Here is a 19,493-nt window from a genome sequence, read left to right as displayed (position 1 = left end):
GCGTGCTTCCTAATGCCAATCGCTCCTTCTCAAGGTCAGGAGACACTGTCCAGCTGATCACACCATTTAAGACCTGAGGATGAATTCCGAGAACGCATAGTAATGTGTATCCTGAATTGCTCTCCCCAGTCACAGACAGCAATCCCCTCAGAAGGCATAAAAATGAGGAAGTGTGCTGAACTTCAAGGCTGGCAGGTGGGGTTTGACAGAGACCACCTAGGCTAGTCCCAGAATCAGGAGTATAAGAGAAATGTGTTAAATAATGAGGATTTGAAGAAGTAAATAGCACCCCTGCGTGGCCAACATTCCATATGGAAGCTGTTCTGTGCTTTGATTCAGCCTGGGGTTTTTCCTAACTGCTGTATCATGTCCTGGCTTCACAAGGGTGGAGAGAGAACTAAGACACATTCAGGAAAATGAGTACAGTTGTTCCCATAATCTGTTCCTCACCAAGATCTGTGGCTCTGAGCCCACTGTGCCTCTAGGGCCTCCTAGCTTCATAACAGGCATTAATTCAACAACCTCTTGCCATAGGCATTGTACAGATCTTAACCTGAGCAAGCCCCACCTCACTCCTTTTTTTTTTTTTTTTTTTGCGGTACGCGGGCCTCTCACTGTTGTGGCCTCTCCCGTTGCTGAGCACAGGCTCCGGACGCGCAGGCTCAGTGGCCATGGCTCACGGGCCTAGCCACTCCGCGGCATGTGGGATCTTCCCAGACCGGGGCACGAACCCGTGTCCCCTGCATCGGCAGGCGGACTCTCAACCACTGCGCCACCAGGGAAGGCCCTTTTTAAAAAATAAAAATAAATTTATTTATGGCCGCGCTGGGTCTTTGTTGCTGCGCGTGGGCTTTCTCTAGTTGCAGCGAGCGGGGGCTACTCTTCATTGCGGTGCGCGGGCTTCTCACTGCAGTGGCCTCTCTTGTTGTGGAGCACAGGCTCTAGGCGTGCAGGCTTCAGCAGTCGTGGCACGCAGGCTCAGTAGTTGTGGCTCGTGGGCTCAGTAGTTGTGGCTTGAGGGCTCTAGAGCGCAGGCTCAGTAGTTGTGGCACACGGACTGAGTTGCTCCGCAGCATGTTGGATCTTCCTGGACCAGGGCTCGAACCTGTGTCCCCTGCAACGGCAGGCGGATTCTTAACCACTGCACCACCAGGGAAGTCCCCCACCCCACTCCTATATTCTGCTCTCTGATCTTTCAATGTGGGTGGGATTCATGAAACTGTATTTCTTGCCAGACTCCTGCCTTCCACTGTATATGGCTGTCTATCTTCTCGTAGGTTTCCTAAGCAATATGAGGACAGATGCCAGGACTAACTTATTCACAAATGTAATCTTGGCACCTATCACGATGCTTGGCACAAAGAATGAGCTTAATAAATGTCTGCCGAATAAATGAATGTTGACGTGCTTGAACTGTCCAATATATGCTGTAACTACTGATTGCAGAAATCATTTCACTCACTCACTTGATCCAAGATTTATTAAGTATCTCCTATGTGCCATGAACTGTATAAGGTGCCAGGGTGACAAAGATGACTAGAACATTATCCTCTGCCCACAAGGATCTCCAGGTGGGAGAGAGAAGGTGTGGAAGTGAATAATATGACCAGAGCTACCACAAAGGAATGAGCAGGCTGCTTGACACCTGCCTGAATAGGTGGGCTAAGGCTTCTGAGCCAGCTGACTGTTTGGGATGAGTAGCAGCTCTCTAAGTAGGCAACTCGGGAAGGGGAGGCGTTCTACTCAAAGGGAACGGGATGCTGTGCATGAGGCTGGGTCAGGGTCACTTTGCATTGGCCAAAACAAGTCTCATGGCCAAGCCTGACTTCAACAGAGTGTGAAGAGTAACCCTCCCGGGAGGCGCACTGCGAAGACGCAGCTGGTCGGCTCCTTTCCCCCTGGCGCTTCTGCCCAGCTCTGGCAGACAAGTCTCGACCTCGTGCGCGCCCCTCCCCCCCGGGACCGCTCCCTCCCCCTTCTCGACGTAGTCGAAGATAAACAATAGTTGGCCGGCGAGCGCAGAGTGTGCATCCCGCTGCCGCATTCGGCGGGCTGCGTGGGACCGGCGGGATCTCGGCCAGCCTGCCATGGCGGGGCTGTACTCCCTGGGAGTGAGCGTCTTCTCAGACCAGGGCGGGAGGAAGCACATGGAGGACGTTACTCAGATCGTGGTGGAGCCCGAGCCCACGGCTGAAGAAGAACCCTCGCCGCGGCGGTCTCTCTCTCAGCCGTTGCCTCCGCAGCGGTCACCGCTGGCTTTTCCTGGCGGCGAAATCTCGGGGAAAGGCCGGGCGGTGGCAGCCCGAGAGGCTTGCGACGCGCCGCCGGACGCCGGGGCCTCGCCGGCTCCCGGCTGCTGCTGTCGCCGTCGTTCCTCAGTGGCCTTTTTCGCCGTGTGCGACGGGCACGGCGGGCGGGAGGCGGCACAGTTTGCCCGGGAGCACTTGTGGGGTTTCATCAAGAAGCAGAAGGGCTTCACCTCTTCCGAGCCGGCGAAGGTGTGCGCTGCCATCCGCAGAGGCTTCCTCGCTTGTCATCTCGCCATGTGGAAGAAACTGGCAGAATGGCCAAAGACTATGAAAGGTCTTCCCAGCACGTCAGGGACAACTGCCAGTGTGGTCATCATACGGGGCCTGAAGATGTATGTAGCTCATGTGGGTGACTCAGGGGTGGTTCTTGGAATTCAGGATGACCCAAAGGATGATTTTGTCAGAGCGGTGGAGGTGACACAGGACCATAAGCCAGAACTTCCCAAGGAAAGAGAACGAATTGAAGCACTTGGGGGGAGCGTGATGAACAAGTCTGGGGTGAATCGTGTAGTTTGGAAACGACCTCGGCTCACTCACAGTGGACCTGTGAGAAGGAGCACAGTCATTGACCAGATTCCATTTCTGGCAGTAGCAAGAGCACTTGGTGATTTCTGGAGCTATGATTTCTTCAGTGGTGAGTTTGTGGTGTCACCTGAACCAGACACAAGTGTCCACACTCTTGATCCCCAGAAGCACAAGTATATTATCTTGGGGAGTGATGGTCTTTGGAATATGATTCCACCTCAAGATGCCATCTCAATGTGCCAGGACCAAGAGGAGATAAAATACCTGATGGGTGAGCATGGACAGTCTTGTGCCAAAATGCTTGTGAATCGAGCTCTAGGCCGCTGGAGGCAGCGTAGGCTTCGAGCGGATAATACTAGTGCCATAGTAATCTGCATCTCTCCAGGAGTGGGCACTCAGGGAGATTTCACCAATGGAGACGAGCTCTACCTGAACCTGACTGATAGCCCTTCCTATAATAGTCAAGAAACCTGCGTGATGACTCCTTCTCCATGTTCTACACCACCAGTCAAGTCACTGGAGGAGGACCCATGGCCAAGGCTGAACTCTAAGGACCACATACCTGCTCTTGTTCGTAGTAATGCCTTCTCAGAGAATTATTTAGAAGTCGCAGCTGAGATAGCTCGAGGGAATGTCCAGGCTGCAGTCATATCCTCAAAAGATCCAGAGCCACTTGAAGAAAATTGCACTAAAGCCCTGACTTTAAGGATACATGCTTCTTTGAATAATAGCCTGTCAGTTGGCCTTGTGCCTACCAATTCAACAAACACCATCATGGACCAAAAAAACTTAGAGATGTCGATCCCAGGTCAAATGAAAGCTCAAGAAGTTGAAAGAACCCCTCCAACAAACTTCAAAAGGACATTAGAAGAATCCAACTCTGGCCCTCTTGTGAAGAAGCATAGACGAAATGGTTTAAGTTGAAGCAGCGGTGCTCAGCCTGCAAGCCTCCCCACAAACTCACGGCGAAAGAACTCTGTTAAACTTACCATGTGATGCAGACTTAGGGGCCAGAAGAAAATGGGAAATCCTTTACTTCACCAGCACAGAAAAACTGTTTGTGTTTGCTGAAATATATCTGGAATTTTTTTTTTCCAGACTTCTAAGAGGGCTTTATGAATTTGGTGCCGAAGCTGAACTTTTTTTAAGGGGACAAAATAAAAATAGTATACAGTTTGACTTTTTGGAATTCAACAGTTTTATCCTGGCCTTGTACTTGCTTGTATTATACCTGTGAATTTTGTAGATGTTAGGGTATAAGTTGCTATAAAATGTGTGTAAATTTGTATCCTTCACACAAACTCAGTCTCTTACACTGATACACAGTAAATGTAACAACAGGGCTAAAGGTTTAAAAAAAGATCAAAAGAATCTATTCGATTTTAGAAATACATTTAAACTTTTAAAAATGCTTATTAAGACATTTGTATAAGTCACGTGTGATGAAAGCTACACAACTTTTTAAAGTAAATTATGAAGCAAACTGGAAAAGTGATGTATTTTCATAGTGACCTGTGTTCCACTTAATGTTTCTTAGAGACAACTAGTGTCTTTTAAAAATTATTCTTTATTTCTGATTTCATAATTCAGAACTAAATTTTTCATAGAAGCAGAAGTGTTGAGCCATGCAAAAGCAGCTGGGTTTTAGTCTCCTTGTCCTAATTAAAATACTATGCAGTATCTCTTATTTCTTTCAGTAGCATTTTTTCTAAACATTAATCATCAGATTTGCTCACCAAATCTTTGAAGTAGAAGGAGGTAGGTTTGCCTAAAAAGATGCCCTTCTCAATCATCCTGGACATTCAGTGGCATTAGTGGGTCTTAAAAGTAGTTATATCCTCTTCTAGTGTTTGCATAAAATATGTGAAGTTTTTCTTGCTATGTCAATAACAGATGGTGCTGCTAATTCCCAACATTTCTTAAATTATTTTATATATCCTATGGTTTTCATTGATTATATGGACATGTTTGTTCATCGAACAAAATCAGTGAACTGTTAAAAAAAAAAAAAAAAAAAAGAATAACCCTCCCACAGAGAGAATAAGTGACTCTTTGGTGAATGACAATATGAGCTCATTGCCCATGTGAGCGGTCCTCCCCACAGACAGTAAACTCCAGGACTGTTTGATACAAGTCAACTTTTCCATTCGAAGATTGACCAGAGGGCTTCCCTGGTGGCGCAGTGGTTGAGAGTCCGCCTGCCGATGCAGGGGACACGGGTTCGTGCCCCGGTCCGGGAAGATCCCACATGCCGCAGAGCGGCTGGGCCCGTGAACCATGGCCGCTGAGCCTGTGCGTCCGGAGCCTGTGCTCCGCAACGGGAGAGGCCACGACAGTGAGAGGCCCGCGTACCGCAAAAAAAATAAAGATCGACCAGAATTCAGGAATTGAGGGGAACCTACAGAGTGTCTCTCACATTTGATGAGGCCAACCCACCAGGTACTGGCTTTATCAGTTTTCTCTTTGACCGAGAAGCCCTGTGATCTGGCCATGTTGTGTGTACTTTCCTTCTTTGTCCCATTCTTCAGAATAGGATAGTCAGAGAGAAGACCTGTCCATCTTTGGCTTTGTTTAATAGAGCTTCTATTACTACTGAGCTATTGCAACAAATACTGACATTCTCATCTGGTCCCTCAACAGTCACTCAGTATGCCCTCCTAGCTCCTCCAAACTCAGGGACATTAATAAAACCTTGCTCAAATCTCCTCTACTTGCTGCCTAAGAAACAGAAACTTTCTCAGAAAAGGCTTTGAGTCATCCCTCACGGTCAATTCAGATCCATCTACACAAGTCTTTAAGAATGAAGAAAAGTCCTTAAGAATTGAGGCAAAAGGTAGTATTATTTGTTCTCTTCTCTTTTGTATTCTTTTCAGGACAAGATCAGTCACAAGGATGGGGAATTAGAGAGTTGGATGTCTGTGCTCAAATCATCATATTAAGTTAAACATTTCTGAGTGGCATTTTAAAATATAAAATTTGAATTGGTCATACCATATCCCTATTGCCTACAAGTTGGTAGATGCAGTGGAATTTAGAAGGACGTAACCCACTTTCTAGCAATGTTAACAAATTTTGCTGTGTCAGTTCCCATTGTACTACAACACTCAATAAAGAAAAAATAAACTTCTAATTTTGTTATAATTACACAGGCTTTTCTGAGGTATCAATATGCCTGGAGCAAAAGCTTTATTAAAGTCAAATCCAGCAACGTGGTGCTCTCAGGACATTGTTTCAGGTATTATCTCAATAACCCTCCACCTTATAGTGTCCATTTGAGGGCTTCTCATCCATTCCAGTTGCTGGACTGGTGGTTGGTTCTCCTGGCATGGATGGCATGCAATGCAGATTCTATCACAGGGTGGCACAAGACTCAGGTGCCTAATTAGGTACCAGCATATTCTTGGCATTGGAAATATACTGAGGCATAGCCACTTCTCCTCACTAAACACTGTATTGCTTAAAATTAATTCAATTTTTAGCAAGTCCAAGCAGCTATCAGCTTCTTGTCATACATGCCTATCTCAACAGTTGGCTCTGCTACATAAACGATCAGATCTTCACATACACACTCGTTTAGGTAACATCGATTGCCAGCCAGCATGGTTCTCTAGCCTTCTTCCCCATCGCCAGGCTCTGATAAATTCTAAAGTTGCTTTCCCCAACTTTTCTGTCTTTTGTTCCTATTATTTTCTGTAAGTGTCTGACTCCTCACCAGTAAGGCCTCTGAGTAAGATCTTCAGCTCTGAGTATGGAAGGGAAGACAGAGGCTGCGACTGGCCCTTCCAGGCTCCGTGTATGGAGCCAGGTCACGGGAGGTCTTTCAGCGGCAGGGCCAGGAGTAGTGAAGAGAGAGAAGCCTGGGATACCTACCTCAAGAACCTAGAGTGGGGCACAAAACAGCAATAGGGGTAGATGAAAAACGAAAGTGGTGCAACCATGGTCACACGTGGAGACATACTCACTGAATTTGAATTCAAACCTCTCAGTATACCCCCACGTATTCATGTGTAAAATTCTGACACTAGGACTTCCCTGGTGGCGCAGTGGTTAAGAATCCGCCTGCCAATGCAGGGGACACGGCAAGATCCCACATGCTCCAGAGCAACTAAGCCTGTGCGACACGACTACTGAGTCTGAGCTCTAGAGCCCGTGAGCCACAACTACTGAGCCCTCGAGCCACAACTACTGAAGCCTGCGCACCTAGAGCCTGTGCTCCGCAGCAAGAGGAGCCACCGCAATGAGAAGCCTGTGCACCGCAACGAGGAGTAGGCCCCACTCGCCGCAGCTAGAGAAAGCCCACGTGCAGGAACGGAGACCCAACACAGGCTAACTAACTAACTAAATAAATAAATAAACTTATTTATTTATTTGTTTATGGGGAAAAAAATTGTGACAATAATAACCCCTTACTACAGAGAGCTATTATACCATTGAGATAAAGAATATAAACTCCACACAATAATACTTGGCTCATGTTAGGTGCTCAAGAAGATGTGGTGTACATATGTATGAAATATGATGCAGCCATTAAAAAAATGAAATAATGCCATCTGCAACAAAATGGATGGATGTAGAGGTGATCAAACTAAGTGAACACAGTCAGACAAAGACAAATATCATAGGATAACACTTATAGGTGGAATGTAAAAATTGATACAAATGACAACTTGACAAAACAGAAACAGGCTGGCAGACTTCAAAAAGACATTTATGTTTACCAAAGGGGAAAGGTGGGCAGGGGGGATAAATTAGGAGGTTGGCATTAACACACACACACACACACACACACACACACACACACACATATAAAATAGATCATCAACAGGGACCTACTATACAGAACAGGGAACTCTACTCAGCACTCTGTAATAACCTAAATGGGGAAAGAATTCGAAAAACAATAGACATACGGATATCTATGACTGCATCAAGTTGCTGTACACCTAAAACAAAAACAACATTGTAAATCAAGTCTACTCCAAGTTAAAGTAAAAGTTAAATGAAAAACAACACAAAAAAAAGTAAGGAAAGAAATGCCTACTCTGTTACCCTCAGGCCTAGTGACCTGGGCTGGTGTCACATCCCTGGAGCCTGAGCAGCCTTGGGTCCCATGGCTGGAGTACGCTGGTGCTGAGGGAGCCAGCGGGGAGGACGTGCCAACAAAGGAGCCCTGCCCGGACTCAGAGTGCCCCGTCCCCTCTAGATGGGACTACGATCACCAGATCCAGGCAGGCCCTCCTACACCTAAGCCAAGCCTACTGCACCCCAAAGATGGTGGACCCTCTGGGCTCAAAGAGCGTTAACAAGGGACCTGGTCGCCAGGTCCCCTAGTGGTAAGGTCCCCACCTCCAGCCTCCTTCCTTAGAGTAGCCCCATGTACGGACGACAGCACCCTCAGCAGAGTGGTTATGCAGGGGTTGGCATCTGCCAGGGTAAGGGGGAAAAAGGAATGAGGCACAAGCCCTTGAGTCCTTGTGCTGGCACACTCCCCTCTCTTTTACAAGCCAGGAACACAACTTTCCCTAAGGCTCTGGTTGCCTGAGTCACCACACTGGAGCATGAAGAAATCCTGCCGCCTTGTGGCCGCTTCCTGTAACAACAGCTATAAACCTGCTGCTGCTGGGTACTTAATGTTCACAAGGCCTGAGGGGCGTTAGGTGATACCTGCCCTCAAGTAACGTGCTGGGGTAGGTCATCGAAGAAGAATTCAAAAATGGGAAGACTTTCCAGAAGCCCATTTCAAGAGATAACTTTTACTCACACTGTTTAAGGGAAAAAAAATAAAAGCACATGAAGAGATGCTCAACGTGGCTAATTATCAGAGAAACGCAAATGAAAATGACAACGAGCTATCACATCGCACCAGTCAGAATGGCCATCATCAAAATGTCTACAAACAGTAAATGTTGGAGAGGGTGTGGAAAAAGGGAACCCTCCTCGCTTTTGGTGAGAATGGAAATTGGTTAAGAGCCACTGTGAAGAACAGTATGGAGGTTCCTTAAAAAACTAAAACTAGAGCTACCAAATGATCCGGCAGCCCCACTCCTGGGAGTATATCCACAGAAAATCCTATTTCAAAAAGACACATGGGCTTCCCTGGTGGCGCAGTGGTTGAGAATCCGCCTGCCGATGCAGGGGACACGGGTTCGTGCCCCGGTCTGGGAAGATCCCACATGCCGCGGAGTGGCTGGGCCCGTGAGCCATGGCCGCTGAGCCTGCGTGTCCGGAGCCTGTGCTCCGCAACGGGAGAGGCCACAACAGTGAGAGGCCCGCGTACCGCAAAAAAATTAAAAAAATAAAAAATAACAATATGCTTCCTTGTATCCCATACTATAGTAGGATATTTTTACTCTCCTGTCAAAGATGAACTTTACTTTGACCTGTAGCTGTGCTCTTATCAAGTGTATGTTTCATTGATTCCTAGCATCAGTCCAGTGTGATAACATCAAGCTAAATATCCTCTCAACAAAGGCATTTGACCATGGGAAACAGGATTCTACTTACTAGGTTTATCTTATGAACCTGCAACAGCAGGCTTATAAACTTATAGGAATTAGTTTCCAGCTCTCCAAAAATGTCCATCTACTTTGTATCCACAGGTTTGTTTTGGTAGAGCAGCTGTTTGTCAGTCAGTTACTTTGCATCTGTAAATTCATCAGATGGGCTATCTATGTCTGAAATGTCCATCATTTTTAAACACTCTGAAGCATGTTGGATGTCATCATAAGTTAAACCTCTCTTTCTCAGGGAAAATAGTTTAAAGCACAGAGATAATCTGAAGTTGTAAAATTAAATTCTAAATCAGTTACAGTTTTAATAAATAAGTTGGGATTAATGGATACACACTACTATACATAAAATAGATAACCATCTAGAGGGACCTACTGTATAGCACAGGGAGCTACGTTCAATATCTTGTAATAACCTATAATGGAAGAGAATCTGAAAAAGAATACAAGTATCTATCTATCTATCTATCTATATGTATACGAACCACTTTGATGTACACCTGAAACATTGTAAATCAACTATACTTCAATTAAAAAAAATTTTTTTTTAATTAATTGAGAAAGTCCTGTTTAAACTGGCTACCCTTTTCTGGTGACACTTTTTCGGAGTTCTAAAGCAGTCTTACTTCCAAATATCAAGTCATTTTTTGCTTGTATGAGTTTTTGTTGCAACCTATCCATAACATCTAATGACTCAGATGTACTCAGTTCATCCTTTTTCAGACTTTGTGGCCACTTCAAAGATCATCAAACAGCTTTGGAGAAAGAGCATATAAATTGTTTTGCTATAATACTTTTCTCCACTCTCATTAATATATTTCCAAATTAAAGAAGGACATTGTTACAAACTGAATGTGCCCCCAACCCCAAAATTCATATGTTGAAGCCCTAACCCCCCAGTGTGGCTGTATTTGGAGATGGAGCCTCTAAGGAAGTAATTAAGATTAAATGAGGTCATAGGTGGGGCCCTGGTCCATTAGGATTAGTGTCTTTATAAGAAAAGACTCCAGAGAGCTTGGTTTCTCTTTCTCTCCACATGCTCACAAAGAAGAGGTCATTTGAGCAGCCGTCTGCAACCCATGGAGAGAGGCCTCACCAGTCACCAACCCTGCTGGCACCTTGATCTTGGACTTCCAGTGTCCAGAACTTTTCTCCACAGTGTGCAGTATGCTCTGTTGGGTTATTCACTGCCCTAATCCAGATGTACACGTCCTTCAATCTGTCATTAAAATAAGTCATTTAGCAATGGAATAGAATAGAGAGCCCAGAAATAAACCCACACACCTACGGTCAATTAATCTTCGATACAGGAGGCAAGAATATAAAAGGGGAAAAAGTCTCTTCAGCAAGTGGTGCTGGGAAAGTTGGACAGCTGCATGTAAATCAATGACATTAGAACACACCCTCACACCATGCACAAAAATAAACTCAAATTGGCTTAAAGACTTAAACATAAGACACAACACCATGAAACTCCTAGAAGAGAGTATAGGCAAAACATTCTCTGACATAAATCGTACCAATGTTTTCTTAGGTCAGTCTCCCAAGGCAATAGAAATAAAAACAAACATAAAAAAAATGGGACCTGGGCTTCCCTGGTGGTGCAGTGGCTGAGGGTCCGCCTGCCGATGCAGGGGACACGGGTTCGTGTCCGGTCCGGGAAGATCCCACATGCCGCAGAGCGGCTGGGCCCGTGAGCCATGGCTGCTGAGCCTGCGCGTCCGGAGCCTGTGCTCCACAACGGGAGAGGGCACAACAGTGAGAAGCCCGCATACCACACACACACACAAAAAAGGACCTAATCAAACTTACAAGCTTTTGCACAACAAAGGAAACCAATGAAATGACAACATATGGAATAGGAGAAAATATTTGCAAATGATGCAACTGACAAGAGCTTAATCTCTAAAATATACAAACAGCTCATACAACTCAAAAAAAAAAACCCAAAAAAACCCAACCCAACCGAAAAATGGGCAGAAGGGGCAGAAGACATTAATCGACATTTCTCCAGAGAAGACATACAGATGGCCAGTGCACACAGGAAAAGAGGCTCCACGTCAGTCATTATTACAAAGTCTACAAATAACAAATGCTGGAAAGGGCGTGGAGAAAAGGGAACCCTCCTACACTGTTGGTGGGAATGTGAGTTGGTGCAGCCACTATGAAAAACAGTAGGGGGGTTCCTCGGAAAACTCAAAATGGAATTACCATATGATCCAGCAATCCCACTCCTGGGCATGTACCTGGACAAAACTCTAATTCAAAGAGATACATGCATCCCTATGTTCACAGCAGCACTATTCACAATAGCCAAGACATGGAAACAACCTAAATGTCCATCAACAGATGAATGGATAAAGAAGATGTGGTACATATATACAATGGAATACTACTCCGCCATAAAAAAGAAAGAAAGAATGCCATTTGCAGCAACATGGATACAACTAGTTATTATCATACTAAGAAAGAGAAAGACAAACACCATATGATATCACTTATATGTGGAATCTAAAATATGCCACAAATGAACCTATCTACAAAATAGAAATAGACTCACAGACATAGAGAACAGACTTGTGGTTGCCAGGGGGGAAGAGGAGAGGGAGAGGGATGGACTGGGAGTTAGTAGATGCAAACTATTACATCTAGAATGGATAAACAACAAGGTCCTCTTGTATAGCATAGGGAACTATATCCAATCTACTGGGATAAACCATAATGGGAAAGAATATAAAAAAAGAGAATGTATGTATGTGTATAACTGAGTCACTTTGCTGAACAGCAGAGACTGGCACAACATCGTAAATCAACTATATTTCAATAAAAAAATGAGTCATTTAGCCTTCTTTTTCAGTGATGTCTGTGTCATACTGGCACTGGTAGGATAATCATTCTTGTTTTCATTATCTGCACTCTTAGAAAACATGGTCATGATATTCAGTGTCAAAAATTAAACTAGCACTATCTCAATACAAAGTCCAATAGTTAATCCACAAGCAAAATGAAAAATAGACTGTTAGTGCTCATGATTACAACACACTTAAGGTGGACATTTAAGTCACATCATTTGGAGTGACGTTACAATGAATGCTCCAGTTTTGTGAACCATAAATCATGGTTGCCTGCATCAATGGTAAGGGAAAAAAATAAGCAACAGCAACTACAGAAGGCAGATAATCTATGCCATATCCATCTGACACTAAAAATCGTATTGATTTCAGCCCCTATTTTTCAGGTAGCCTTGTGGGGTTCTATATTCTCCCCCAGACTTCTGCATCCATCACCCAAAACTGGGACTTTTTGTGTCCTGAGGAGGGGTTTCCTGGGATGCTAAACTTTCAGTGCTAAAACTGGGACAGTAGTGAGCAAACCAGGGGGTTAGTCACCCTTGCCTAAAGGAAGCTCGGAGTCTATATCAGTTATATCAATTTCCAGAATGGATGGATTCAATGAGTAATTAGCTACACTTACTGAGCATCCACAATGATCAGGTATATAGTGCAAGGTTTCTTCATGCGCATTTAATTTCTTTAAAAATATTCATAATGGCCCTACAAGTAGATGTTATAGTCTCCATTTTATAGATGGAAAAAGTAAGCCTCAAAATCTAGGCTGCACCACTCATGGAATTGGGGAAAAGTGTAAAATGGATTTTTGTCCTTGCCTTGGCTAGAGAGGAACCATATCTGAGTAAACTAAGGGTCAGACACACTGTCAAAGAGGAGAAAATTCAGTAACTCTAAGAGAAAGACAACAAATTATAGAGGGATGAGTTAGGGCCTGCCAGTCCCACTGCCCTTTGCGCCCTCCAGGTGGCTCCCTTTGTTTCTGGAACATTAGGACCTTGTTTTATTAAGAGGTGCATCCCTTATGCAGTAATTCTTAAACTTTGTCTCTAATGGCAGGTCAGAGAAAATTTAGACTCAAGGCACATGACCAGGGATGAGGCTGTAAACCACCTTATGGTCAGCATGTACTTTAACATTAAAATAATTAAATCATTATTAAAATGTTTAAATACACTTTGACTTTGTATTTCAAAATCCTTGTCTGAAATTACTGCTCCAGAAAGCAGTAACTATGGGCAAGCTAATTAACATTTATATTCCTTATAAAAGCAAATATAATATGATGCCTTCCCTCTCTATTCCACAGTCTCTGAGAATTGAGAAGAAATAATTTACATAAGACATATTCTTTAAGCTTATTACTATTTGGGGAGTCAAGGCTCCATGCTTCTGTCACGGCTGCATTTTTTTTTTCTGAAATTCTACCACTAGTTCTCACCTGTAAAACAGTCACAGCTCAGCCAAGCAGGACATACCACATTTAAAGGCTAGTTCCCTGGTCCAGACCAGAGAGTTAAGATAATCAGTATCTCATTTTCAAACTTATTTATCTTGTGTTCCAAGTGTAGGCAACAAGGTAAGTATTGGCTATTTCAGATTTATTATCTTATCACCACAGATCTGAGCAACACTGTAATAAAGAGTATAACTTCATTACTGATATTTGATCACTAACAGCTTTCAAGCCTCTTTTCCCCCTCTTCTCCTATTGCCCCACACCTGGACAGGCCTGTAAGAAACCCTGCGGGCTCCCTCTCCTGGTGCCAGTGGAAGTTCAAACCATGCCAGCCCCTGCAGGCACAGTTAGAACCCTCACCCCAACGCTACTACCTACACAAAAAGAATATCCAAATGGCCAATAAGGATATGAACAAGGTACTCAACATCATTAGTCATTAGGGAAATATAATTAAAACCATAACATGTTACATCTATACTAACACCAGAATGGCTAATATTAAAAAGACTACCCAGGGGCTTCCCTGGTGGTCCAGTGGTTGAGAGTCCGCCTGCCGATGCAGAGGGCATGGGTTCAATCCATGTTCGGGGAACTAGAAAAGACTATGAAGGAGGAGGTTGCAGAGTATCTAAGACTCTCATACACTGCTGGAAGCAGGATACTTCATTACAACTATTTTGTAAAACTTTTGGCAGTATCTGTCTAAGCCAAGCATATGCCTAACCTGTATGATGTAGCAATTCCACTCATATAATAATTAATTAATATAAAATTATATCAATGTATCTATCTACCTATAGATATTCAAGAGATATACATGAATAGGTCAGTCAAAAGGCATGTAAAAGAACGTTCATAGTATTTACAAAAGCCCCAAATCTGAAGCCACCCAAATATCCATCAACCAGTGGTATATTCAGTCGATGGAATAGTACTCAGCAATTTTAAAAAGCCTCTGCTACACGTAACAACATGGATAAACCTCACAGACAAAATGTGGTAAAAGCATCTAAACATAAAAGAGCAGATACTAAATTATTTTCTTTGTCATCTACACTAACCTATAGTAAGAGAAATCATTACAGTGGTTGACCCTTGGGAGGAGGCTGACTGGCAGAAGACGTGAGGAAGCCGTCTGGGCTATCTTGATCTGGGTAGGGGGCACGATACACCTCACTGTTTGCCTCCACTGGAGCCTACCTTGCTATTCTCAAGCGTGCCTTTCCTTACTTAGCAATATCTTGTGGCCGTTCCCGTGTCAATAAAAGTAGCTCTCTTTCATCAACTTTGAGTTGCTGTCACCTCTTTTTATTAAACATACTTTCAGGAATCTTGTCTCCTTAAGCAAGTTACAAATGCTACAAGGGCAGGGGCTCTATCTTGCAAATCACATGAAGAAAGAGAATTTGGAGCTGCGGAGAGAGACAGACCTGGTTTTAAAACCGAATTTCACCACTTTGGGCTGTATAACCTTGGACAAATAATGTACCCATCCAGCCTCAGTTTCCTCATCTATAAAATGGGGGTATAATGCCTACCTCATGAAGTTTATTAGAAAGTTTTACATAGACAATGAATGGAAGGAACTTAATACCTAATGGGTGCTCATCAAACGACAGCTGTCTTCTCTTCCAGCCTCATCAAGGCCTTGCTCACAGAGCCCTCAGAAAAGCTATGATGATTCTCTTACCTCGTTCCTGGAACCAAGCAGCAGTCTAGAGACTAAGGGCAGGGCAGCATCAGCTCAGCGTGCTTCCTAATGCCAATCGCTCCTTCTCAAGGTCAGGAGACACTGTCCAGCTGATCACACCATTTAAGACCTGAGGATGAATTCCGAGAACGCATAGTAATGTGTATCCTGAATTGCTCTCCCCAGTCACAGACAGCAATCCCCTCAGAAGGCATAAAAATGAGGAAGTGTGCTGAACTTCAAGGCTGGCAGGTGGGGTTTGACAGAGACCACCTAGGCTAGTCCCAGAATCAGGAGTATAAGAGAAATGTGTTAAATAATGAGGATTTGAAGAAGTAAATAGCACCCCTGCGTGGCCAACATTCCATATGGAAGCTGTTCTGTGCTTTGATTCAGCCTGGGGTTTTTCCTAACTGCTGTATCATGTCCTGGCTTCACAAGGGTGGAGAGAGAACTAAGACACATTCAGGAAAATGAGTACAGTTGTTCCCATAATCTGTTCCTCACCAAGATCTGTGGCTCTGAGCCCACTGTGCCTCTAGGGCCTCCTAGCTTCATAACAGGCATTAATTCAACAACCTCTTGCCATAGGCATTGTACAGATCTTAACCTGAGCAAGCCCCACCTCACTCCTTTTTTTTTTTTTTTTTTTGCGGTACGCGGGCCTCTCACTGTTGTGGCCTCTCCCGTTGCTGAGCACAGGCTCCGGACGCGCAGGCTCAGTGGCCATGGCTCACGGGCCTAGCCACTCCGCGGCATGTGGGATCTTCCCAGACCGGGGCACGAACCCGTGTCCCCTGCATCGGCAGGCGGACTCTCAACCACTGCGCCACCAGGGAAGGCCCTTTTTAAAAAATAAAAATAAATTTATTTATGGCCGCGCTGGGTCTTTGTTGCTGCGCGTGGGCTTTCTCTAGTTGCAGCGAGCGGGGGCTACTCTTCATTGCGGTGCGCGGGCTTCTCACTGCAGTGGCCTCTCTTGTTGTGGAGCACAGGCTCTAGGCGTGCAGGCTTCAGCAGTCGTGGCACGCAGGCTCAGTAGTTGTGGCTCGTGGGCTCAGTAGTTGTGGCTTGAGGGCTCTAGAGCGCAGGCTCAGTAGTTGTGGCACACGGACTGAGTTGCTCCGCAGCATGTTGGATCTTCCTGGACCAGGGCTCGAACCTGTGTCCCCTGCAACGGCAGGCGGATTCTTAACCACTGCACCACCAGGGAAGTCCCCCACCCCACTCCTATATTCTGCTCTCTGATCTTTCAATGTGGGTGGGATTCATGAAACTGTATTTCTTGCCAGACTCCTGCCTTCCACTGTATATGGCTGTCTATCTTCTCGTAGGTTTCCTAAGCAATATGAGGACAGATGCCAGGACTAACTTATTCACAAATGTAATCTTGGCACCTATCACGATGCTTGGCACAAAGAATGAGCTTAATAAATGTCTGCCGAATAAATGAATGTTGACGTGCTTGAACTGTCCAATATATGCTGTAACTACTGATTGCAGAAATCATTTCACTCACTCACTTGATCCAAGATTTATTAAGTATCTCCTATGTGCCATGAACTGTATAAGGTGCCAGGGTGACAAAGATGACTAGAACATTATCCTCTGCCCACAAGGATCTCCAGGTGGGAGAGAGAAGGTGTGGAAGTGAATAATATGACCAGAGCTACCACAAAGGAATGAGCAGGCTGCCTGAATAGGTGGGCTAAGGCTTCTGAGCCAGCTGACTGTTTGGGATGAGTAGCAGCTCTCTAAGTAGGCAACTCGGGAAGGGGAGGCGTTCTACTCAAAGGGAACGGGATGCTGTGCATGAGGCTGGGTCAGGGTCACTTTGCATTGGCCAAAACAAGTCTCATGGCCAAGCCTGACTTCAACAGAGTGTGAAGAGTAACCCTCCCGGGAGGCGCACTGCGAAGACGCAGCTGGTCGGCTCCTTTCCCCCTGGCGCTTCTGCCCAGCTCTGGCGGACAAGTCTCGACCTCGTGCGCGCCCCTCCCCCTCCCGGGACCGCTCCCTCCCCCTTCTCGACGTAGTCGAAGATAAACAATAGTTGGCCGGCGAGCGCAGAGTGTGCATCCCGCTGCCGCATTCGGCGGGCTGCGTGGGACCGGCGGGATCTCGGCCAGCCTGCCATGGCGGGGCTGTACTCCCTGGGAGTGAGCGTCTTCTCAGACCAGGGCGGGAGGAAGCACATGGAGGACGTTACTCAGATCGTGGTGGAGCCCGAGCCCACGGCTGAAGAAGAACCCTCGCCGCGGCGGTCTCTCTCTCAGCCGTTGCCTCCGCAGCGGTCACCGCTGGCTTTTCCTGGCGGCGAAATCTCGGGGAAAGGCCCGGCGGTGGCAGCCCGAGAGGCTTGCGACGCGCCGCCGGACGCCGGGGCCTCGCCGGCTCCCGGCTGCTGCTGTCGCCGTCGTTCCTCAGTGGCCTTTTTCGCCGTGTGCGACGGGCACGGCGGGCGGGAGGCGGCACAGTTTGCCCGGGAGCACTTGTGGGGTTTCATCAAGAAGCAGAAGGGCTTCACCTCTTCCGAGCCGGCGAAGGTGTGCGCTGCCATCCGCAAAGGCTTCCTCGCTTGTCATCTCGCCATGTGGAAGAAACTGGCAGAATGGCCAAAGACTATGAAAGGTCTTCCCAGCACGTCAGGGACAACTGCCAGTGTGGTCATCATACGGGGCCTGAAGATGTATGTAGCTCATGTGGGTGACTCAGGGGTGGTTCTTGGAATTCAGGATGACCCAAAGGATGATTTTGTCAGAGCGGTGGAGGTGACACAGGACCATAAGCCAGAACTTCCCAAGGAAAGAGAACGAATTGAAGCACTTGGGGGGAGCGTGATGAACAAGTCTGGGGTGAATCGTGTAGTTTGGAAACGACCTCGGCTCACTCACAGTGGACCTGTGAGAAGGAGCACAGTCATTGACCAGATTCCATTTCTGGCAGTAGCAAGAGCACTTGGTGATTTCTGGAGCTATGATTTCTTCAGTGGTGAGTTTGTGGTGTCACCTGAACCAGACACAAGTGTCCACACTCTTGATCCCCAGAAGCACAAGTATATTATCTTGGGGAGTGATGGTCTTTGGAATATGATTCCACCTCAAGATGCCATCTCAATGTGCCAGGACCAAGAGGAGATAAAATACCTGATGGGTGAGCATGGACAGTCTTGTGCCAAAATGCTTGTGAATCGAGCTCTAGGCCGCTGGAGGCAGCGTAGGCTTCGAGCGGATAATACTAGTGCCATAGTAATCTGCATCTCTCCAGGAGTGGGCACTCAGGGAGATTTCACCAATGGAGACGAGCTCTACCTGAACCTGACCGATAGCCCTTCCTATAATAGTCAAGAAACCTGCGTGATGACTCCTTCTCCATGTTCTACACCACCAGTCAAGTCACTGGAGGAGGACCCATGGCCAAGGCTGAACTCTAAGGACCACATACCTGCTCTTGTTCGTAGTAATGCCTTCTCAGAGAATTATTTAGAAGTCGCAGCTGAGATAGCTCGAGGGAATGTCCAGGCTGCAGTCATATCCTCAAAAGATCCAGAGCCACTTGAAGAAAATTGCACTAAAGCCCTGACTTTAAGGATACATGCTTCTTTGAATAATAGCCTGTCAGTTGGCCTTGTGCCTACCAATTCAACAAACACCATCATGGACCAAAAAAACTTAGAGATGTCGATCCCAGGTCAAATGAAAGCTCAAGAAGTTGAAAGAACCCCTCCAACAAACTTCAAAAGGACATTAGAAGAATCCAACTCTGGCCCTCTTGTGAAGAAGCATAGACGAAATGGTTTAAGTTGAAGCAGCGGTGCTCAGCCTGCAAGCCTCCCCACAAACTCACGGCGAAAGAACTCTGTTAAACTTACCATGTGACGCAGACTTAGGGGCCAGAAGAAAATGGGAAATCCTTTACTTCACCAGCACAGAAAAACTGTTTGTGTTTGCTGAAATATATCTGGAATTTTTTTTTTCCAGACTTCTAAGAGGGCTTTATGAATTTGGTGCCGAAGCTGAACTTTTTTTAAGGGGACAAAATAAAAATAGTATACAGTTTGACTTTTTGGAATTCAACAGTTTTATCCTGGCCTTGTACTTGCTTGTACTATACCTGTGAATTTTGTAGATGTTAGGGTATAAGTTGCTA

At 45.7% G+C, this 19,493-nt stretch overlaps 1 protein-coding gene and 1 pseudogene across 2 annotated transcripts; both read left to right on the top strand.

Annotated features, from left to right (window-relative positions):
• The first annotated feature begins 1,958 nt into the window (after positions 1–1,958).
• Positions 1,959–5,571, top strand: LOC309813679 (protein phosphatase 1D-like; annotated as a pseudogene). Its single transcript has one exon. The product of its transcript is annotated as a protein phosphatase 1D-like (transcript).
• Positions 5,572–17,057: 11,486 nt separating this feature from the next.
• Positions 17,058–19,429, top strand: LOC309813354 (protein phosphatase 1D-like). The gene has a single exon (XM_082638172.1). The coding sequence runs from the start codon at positions 17,480–17,482 to the stop codon at positions 19,148–19,150; it is 1,671 nt and encodes a 556-aa protein (XP_082494298.1). The 5' UTR covers positions 17,058–17,479; the 3' UTR covers positions 19,151–19,429.
• The last annotated feature ends 64 nt before the right edge of the window (positions 19,430–19,493 follow it).

The sequence above is a fragment of the Mesoplodon mirus genome, assembly GCF_964341445.2.
Source record: "Mesoplodon mirus genome assembly, chromosome: 12".
Taxonomy (NCBI): domain Eukaryota; kingdom Metazoa; phylum Chordata; class Mammalia; order Artiodactyla; family Ziphiidae; genus Mesoplodon; species Mesoplodon mirus.
This window is presented reverse-complemented; position numbering and strand designations above follow the sequence as displayed.

Bases quoted from the DNA above. Each gene is read 5' to 3' on its own strand.
- LOC309813354 (XM_082638172.1), top strand. From the start codon at position 17,480: ATGGCGGGGCTGTACTCCCTGGGAGTGAGCGTCTTCTCAGACCAGGGC.